Raw genomic sequence first — 8,198 nt, forward strand, 5'->3', positions numbered from 1 at the left:
AAAAAAAATAAGTATTTTGATTTCGAATGAATCGCTTGCATTCAATAAATTTTATTCGTTGAATTTGATATTTTTAGTTTCATTCTACTCTGCAAATAATTATAATTTCATTCGTTTTTAAGACAAGCCTCAATAAATTTGGTAGGTACTTAGGTACCCGAAGATTCTTTTAACTTTTAAATGTATAAATAAAACACATTCTTTTTGTGATATAAAAATAAAATTTATTATACAACTACATAACACCATTAACTATAAAAAAAGATTTTAACAAGCACCATTATCCTATAAAAATAATAGTTTACAATGAGTTTACATAATATACTTCCTTCTACCAATAGTTTATCTTACATACGATTTTAATTTTATTTTACAATGCATTCACTTCTTCTTTTAGTCTTTGGAATGTTCAGAAATTAATACTATCAAAATTATTCAATAACTATGTAATTTGAAAATATCTTAAATAATACAAAATGCGAAAAACATTGTAACATTGAATCAACTGCTTAATATCAAATTATCATCGTAAAAATTGTATCAAAATCATTCCAATCACAATACATAATATAATCTCAATAAAAGTTCATTAATAGAAAAACATAATAATAAAATCTGATATAAAAACAAAAACCTCTACACAAAGTTTATAAAATAATATGCATACATCATTAAAATAGTCTTTGTCAACTTAACTGATAAATACACCATGCTTTGCCTACAATTTAGCAGATGCATTCTTTTTAACAATTTTGTTCAATATAACATGGGCTTCATCATAATAAGGGTTGAAATGTTGTTTAACTTTTGGTCACCAAGCTGCTATGTTAGGAAACTTCTCAGCGGGATCAAAACCAGCCATTCCTGAAAAAGAAAAAGTATTTAATTATCTGTATCTTTGTAATTGTAAGATATATAAAATACTAGCGGTCCGCCCCGGCTTCGCCCGTGGTACCTACATGTTCAAACTATCCTATCTCTCAAGTTGGATCGAACTGCACATGGTGTGCGAATTTTATTATAATCGGTTGAGTGGTTTAGGATTCCATTGAGGACAAACATTGTGACACGAGATTTATATACATTAAGATTAGTACAGCATACTTATTGACGATTAGATGAGGTGTGAATGTGGTTAATTTTTTGACTGATAATTATTATTATTTTTTTAATTTAAATAACAACATGCATTATTTAAACTAACATTCTCAATATTATAACATTCATAATTTTCAAATTCAATGTAATGTATAAAACAAATATGCTTTCAGCTGTCTGTGTGTCTGTATGCTTAGATTTAAAATTATGCAACAGATTTTGATAGGTTTTTTTTTTTAATAGATTGAGAGGTTCTTGAATGTTTTAGCCTATAACTTGTTAAGTTTTATACAAAGCGATTGAAGCCGCCCACATAGATATAGTTAAATAGAACCCATACTTGGTAGTTCCAATTCGACAGCTGCCATCAAATCAGCCACAGTAATAGTGTTGCCAGTTACAAACTCATGTTTCCCCAACCACAGAGTATCAAACTCTTGTATTGCGTTGAACATTCTTCTTTCATAGCCTGCTAATTGCTTGGGATCTGCTGGCTCTCCTGTTGTTATTGGTGTTAAGTACTGAAATATGTATTTATTTATATTACAACAGTTGCAAAAATAGCAATTGTCAGGCTTGCTTTTGTTATTATAAAGAGGACGTAAAATGAGATATAATAAGTCTGAAACTATATAAGTATCATTTAATGGTGGATGGTTGGTCTTAGCATGCCCTTCCTCAATAATTAATGGGCTATCTAACACCGAAATAATTTTTCGGACCAGTAGTTCCTGAGAAAAGCGCGTTTAAACAAACAAACTCTTCAGCTTTATAAAATTAGTATAGATTTGTAGTTGAAAATAATTATACCTTGACTCGGAAGTACATAGCGCAATGCAACCTGAGTCCGACATGTTGCCATTCTAGATATTCATCTACTCTTGCTTGTGCCCTGGATTCAACTGGATATAAGCTCTTTGGTATTATGTTTTCGCGCGACAGAAATCTTATGATTCCTATACTGAAAGTTAATGAAAATATTGTAACAATGGAATAAAATTGTCTTTGTTGGATAGGCAAAACTATATCGTAGTTATTTTATTACCTCTCTGTTAATATAAAACCGTTATGGGGCCGTTCAAGTATTACGTAAGCAGATTTCTTACCATTTTTTACCCCCCCGCCCCCCTTGTCATCAAAAGTAAGCAAAGCTCTTACCCCCTCCCCCTATGCTTACGTAAACATTTTGAGTAATAAATATTTTTTTATATTGTTATTTTTAAAATAGGAAAATTCATGAAAATATAATCAGAAAATATAAAGAACATAACTAACATAAAGAATATTTTTGGAACACATTAACAGTCTTCAGTCCATGAAACCTGAATCCATGATTCTAAGTTATCGACGACATTGGATTGCTGCTCAGTGTTGTGAGTCTGCTCACTTTCATCCGATTTTGGAATGTCTACGTCACTCTCATTGAGCCATTCAACATCTTGGTGCTCTAACTAACTTTTCCCTCTGTGGGCGTGTTTACTTTTTTTTTACTCACCTTGGAAAAAAAATGAAGCAGATTGGATTTATTTTTAGTCGCCGCTTGCAATTCTTCTTCAATTCTCTTACAATAATATCTAGTTCCTTATCTGACTTTGCTTGTAATTTATAATTTCGCCAAACTTCGCTAACTAACTTTTGTACATTTTGCACTTTCGTCCCAGTATGAGATTTTTTTAAACTTTCGAACAGTTTTTGGTATAACTTAGATTTGTCTATATGATATGACATTCTAATAAGATATTTAAATTTAAATAATTAAAACGTTAAACTTTGGCTAATTGCATCAACATAAACACAAATGATAACTTTCAATGCTTACAATACGTTTAGAATCCAAACAAAACAATACTGATAGATGCGCACTTGCAGCCGGCCGGCACGAGAGTGAATAATTATTAGACAAGTGAATAGCGCACGGTAATTTCCCTAATGCGCGGTAATTCCCCTAATCAGTTCTCAAAGCGAGTGCCTACGCATATGTATTATTTGCGGGAATCCCCGAAAAAACTTAAATAGCTAACGATGACGTAATCATCATCTAGACCCCCCCACCCCCCATGTCATCCAAAATCCCGCTCCCGTTACCTCTCCCCCGGAGAAGACATCGCATGTCACGTTGCCAGCTGCTCCTCAACGTGACTACGCCGCCGCAGCCGCAATAATGACTGCGACCCCCAAACCAACAAAAGGAGTAAACGCACCCGTGCGGAAAAGTTTACCTTCAAAAACGAAGGGCGTCGACGAGGATGGCTTCACAAAAGTCCAGAAGAAAAGGAAGCTGACTCGTCAGAACAAGTGTGGCACCGCAACGAGGGATCCAAACTTGCGGATGCGCGCAGAGGTACCGACGACGCCGCTCTACGTGTCTCGTGTGCACTACTGTACCAAGACTGAAGATGTTGTCGAGTACTTGCATGCGAAGACAGGTTTGACTCTGCGAGTGGAACGGCTGGAGTCTCGCCATAAAGTAAGCTTCAACTCCTTCGTGGTGAGAGTACCGACCGCCAAGCTGAGCGTCTACATGGATGAAGGGTTTTGGCCGCAGGGAGTTGTGTTTCGCCGCTTCCGCGGACGGATACCCGGCCCCCCGGAATCGCGTCACACGCCGAAGACATAGCGTGTATTAATTTAGTTTAGTTTTAAATTATTATATGTATGTTAGTCTGTAAGGTATTTATTCTATGGGTCTGTACAATTTATTGTCTGTTACCTGAATTAAATGTTATAAAAAAAAAAAAAAAATACTTGAACGGCCCCTATAGTCTATTACGGGAACTTTTTTAAACTTATTTATTGACGCATATTCTTCCGTAAAATGCTCCCCTGAAAAAACAAAATATTATTACTAGAAACAATGAACAATACAATATCGTATTAAGTAGGAGATAAGGAATAACCCCAATTTTATTACCTCCTCGTAGATTCACTGGTTTTGGTTCAAAATTATACTTAGCTGTTTTTAATAAAATATATAGAGCCCTAGAAGGTTGTGACATAAGGTCATAGTATAATTTTAGGGCCATTTTATTTTGCGCACTAATTTACAGAATATTCTTCACTTTTTGTAGTTATAAACTTGATTTTTGACCTTAGACCTAAACTTTGAAACAGTACAACAAACAACATCTGATAAGTTTTGACATTTTGAATGACAATTGACAATATACAACTTTTGGTGTTAGAGGGTGCATATTCATTTTACATAATACAAATGATTCAAAATGTCCTGTGACGAATTTTTGTTGGCAATAAAAAAATTGGCGTTCAATGTATTTATACTTGTTTTTACCTCGTTTTATATAACAGCTAATTATTCTAGTTTTCTACGCTCATTTTATTATATAATTGATATTTAAAGTCAAAGTAAATGTTGCGTGTAAGTCACTTAGTGTTTATTGTGCTTTATATTGGGAATATTACAAGTCTGTTTTACTCTGTACGGTATCTTATAAATCTGTAGTCTGTGGTTAAGTCATTCGTTAATCGTTTTCATGAAAAATGAACGGTGAAAACTAAAATTGCAAGCAAATTGGAATTATTTAGCGTTTTGTCTGAAAATAAAAATATCACCATTACATTGTATTGAGAAGAGTAAACATGGCGTCTCTTGATCTTTTAACGCCACATTTAGATAAAATCAAAATACCAACATCTCAGCAATTGGTTTACAAAGATGAATGTGTATATTCGTTCGACAACCCGGTGAGTTGCATTTTGTTTCTAACCATAAAATTTTTCCAATTGAATATGTTTCAACAGGAGGAAAATATTTATATAAATTCCCAGTCAATAATTTTTTAAATTGTTAAATAATCTTGTTTTCCGAAAATACTAAATTCAAGTTTCATTTAAATCATCCGAGAGTCAAGAGCTACCGAAATAATAAGCAGACAAAGTATTTATTCAAGTTAATTATGTATAACGAAGATATAAATAAATAAAATATACCTACATTAACCCACACAAAGCAATGAGTAAAACCAATACGAGAAAGCTTGATTTAAAAAATAATTTAATTTACATAAAAACTTCTGTATTGAAATATAACTGTGTTACACTCGCAATTATTTGAGATAATATAACTATTAATACATTACAATAGCTTATTCCTCTATTAGGGCATTTTCGCCAAAATGTCTACAATCCAATTCACGGGATGTCCCACACATAAAAATTGCTCAGGATTTTATGATTTAGAAGTGTTGAATTAATTTTAAATAGTTAAGGATGACTTAAGATTTCTTGTTTTAATTTTACTTAAAAGAGAAAATTAAACCAAAGTTCCAAAATTTAATCCTGAAAACTGACATCTTACGGATTGCAGTACTGTCCCCTTTTCGAAATGTGATCTTTATTTAACAATTTCTCAGCAATTTCCCTATTTATTACTTACTGCAAACGTTTAAATTATTGTAATTTCGTTGTAGTTTTCAAGTGTAATAAACTCATAATACATTTTAATACAATTATATTATTTTAAATTAGTTTTAATCGTGTCCCCTTGGTATCTGTTAACTGGACATGTCCTGCACCGTTACCGTAAATGCTCAATAATTTCGTTCGGTTCTTTTTCTACCTTCCACAATTTTTTTATACAAATAGCAACACCAAATCGAACACGAGCTATGTCAGCAGCCATTTGAAGTTTAAGCCATTTTAGCGTTCATTTTTGACAGTGTTTTGAGCGGTAACGGTCATTTTGCAAAGTTTTCACCTCATACTGAGCGGTAAATGTTTCACGATTCTAGAACGATTTTGTAATGTTAATGTTAAAAAAAAGGTAGTTTCACATGGTGACATTATTTGTGGTTTTATATAGATTAAAGATATTCAATTATCTTAACACATATTCAGTTAATGATTAAAAATCTAAGAAAAGATGTGCGACCGTTACGTCCTTTTCGTTACCAAATGGCTGGTAACGTATTAGCTGGACCAAAAAAGTAACGAACGGACAACGTAAACATATGGATACACTGAGAGAATTGAATGAATGAAAGCTTTATTGTACACACCAAAATAATGAAATAACATTAAGTAAAATATACATAAATTGCACAATAGGCGACCTTATGGCTACAGAGAATTTTTAGTACTATAAAATTGCTCTGCTTATTAGCCACCTGCCAAATTTAACTTGAGGTTTATAAATTGGCTTTTGTTCTGAATTTAAATTTAAAACAAATTGCATGTCAATTATGAGATAAATATGCTAGCTACAAAACTACATCAAGTAAAAGCTTTAAGTAGTCATTCTTAATTAGTCCCAGTATGTCCTCAACTTTACTATGTCAGGACCGTTACTGATTGGTCAGATATACGTGACTGTCCCCTGAAATATTGAAGAGTTTTGATAGTTTTTCTTTATTTTGTGAAAAAAAAATAATATTTTCTTATATAATTTCGAAACAAATGCATTCTCAAGTACTGATTGAATTGTAATTCTAGATTTGCCCCTAGTTATTTCATTAATAAAATAAAAGTTAAGTATTGCATTTTCGTAAAAGTAACGGTCATGACAATTTGTTACAAGTTACAATAAGTAATTATTTCGTTTTTAACTAGAGTTTATGTTCATTTGCTAGACAAGACAATTCTTAAGCTACTACATGCCAAAAAAACCCAATTCTAACTTTAGTTTTATTTCAAAAGCAAAATATTCTTAGGTAACGTTCTGGACCAAAAAACGTGCCTTAGTTCCTATTTTTCACTATTTCATATAAAATCGGGGTTTAAAATAAAATTCAAAAACATTTTTAGTAAAATTTAATTAATCTATTACTCTAATAAACCAACAATTACCCAAAATACTGAAAACAATATTCAGTAGCATATTTTGAGAGGTGGTACCAATTGAAAAAAAAATGCCCATTATATTTATTATTGGCCTGTCTACGGTTTCTAATTTCTATACAAATGAATCTACTTTGATGTTTGGATAAATAGCAGATTACATTAACACTTCGCTACCAATTACCAATTATTACCAAATTCAAATTCAAATTCAAATTCAAATATATTTATTTGCTCGTATATGGTTCATAAGGGTGTTACACAAAATTTTTTTTATCGCATATACTGCCATTTTAAATGGCGTGCAAAAATTTACAAATTAATATAGTCAAATTATAAAATACATTAAGGCTGCAGTCTAGCAAAATTGCGTTTTCAACAAGTTATTTGACAATTTTTTCCCGGCTAATGAAATGATAAACTGAATTTTTTTTTCTTGTTTATCAATAAGTGTTATATACGCAATGCGCGTGAATTTTTTCACATTTATAAAGTTACTTTATGTTACCTTAATCAGGCCTTCAAGATAAGTCTCTTTCCCCCAAAGACATTTCGAGCTAAGTTTATTTATTTATTTATTTATTAATACTTTATTGCTCTTAGAATCATTACAATAATACTTAATCTAAGGATACATTACAACAATTGGCGGTCTTATCGCTATGCAGCGATTTCTTCCAGACAACCGGACGTACGGAGAGAAATTAAATTAGAGGAAAGGTGAAGGGTAGAGCATAAAATATATATATTTATAAAAGAAATAAAACAAATAAATATAACACTAAATAAATTACCTGCGTAAAGATATATCCATATAATATATAATAGATACAGTATTAAATATATATTCACAATCAAATAAGAATATGTTACGTAACAATAGTATAATATTCATACATATAATATAAATAATTTATATTAAGTACAGCGAGAGAAATGATAATCACGCACCAATGCTTTAAAACTTGATATGGATTGTGCATTCTTTATATGTACAGGTAAAGCATTCCACAATTTGATTGCCTGAACGGTGAATGAAGTGTCATAGAAGCTGGTGTTGTGTTGTGGCATTATTAATCGGAGCATTTCAGTTGACCGAACAGGTTCACCATTGTTACCTCTAAACACAAATTTTTCTTTGAGATATTTCGGCATTTTCGGGAAAAACAGTACCTGATAAAGAAGATGTAGCACATGAGCATCCCGGCGAAATCGGATCGGTAGCCATTTGAGTTGAGACCGAAACTCAGATACATGGTCATATTTCCGTAGACCAAATATGAATCGTATACAGAGATTTTGTAAAC

General features: G+C 31.8%; 1 protein-coding gene across 1 annotated transcript; it reads right to left on the minus strand.

Moving 5' to 3' along the window:
- Positions 1–204: 204 nt before the first annotated feature.
- Positions 205–4,233, minus strand: LOC149474944 (glutathione S-transferase theta-1-like). The gene is given in 6 exon segments (XM_089714053.1): positions 205–864; positions 1,439–1,619; positions 1,909–2,059; positions 2,144–2,170; positions 3,861–3,921; positions 4,010–4,233. Coding segments are annotated over 6 exon segments (678 nt in total). The 5' UTR covers positions 4,122–4,233; the 3' UTR covers positions 205–718.
- Between the last annotated feature and the right edge of the window lie 3,965 nt (positions 4,234–8,198).

This window comes from Colias philodice, chromosome 32 (genome assembly GCF_061535455.1).
Source record: "Colias philodice isolate Cphi_HAF_F1 chromosome 32, ilColPhil1 Martin Lab GWU primary, whole genome shotgun sequence".
Classification (NCBI taxonomy): domain Eukaryota; kingdom Metazoa; phylum Arthropoda; class Insecta; order Lepidoptera; family Pieridae; genus Colias; species Colias philodice.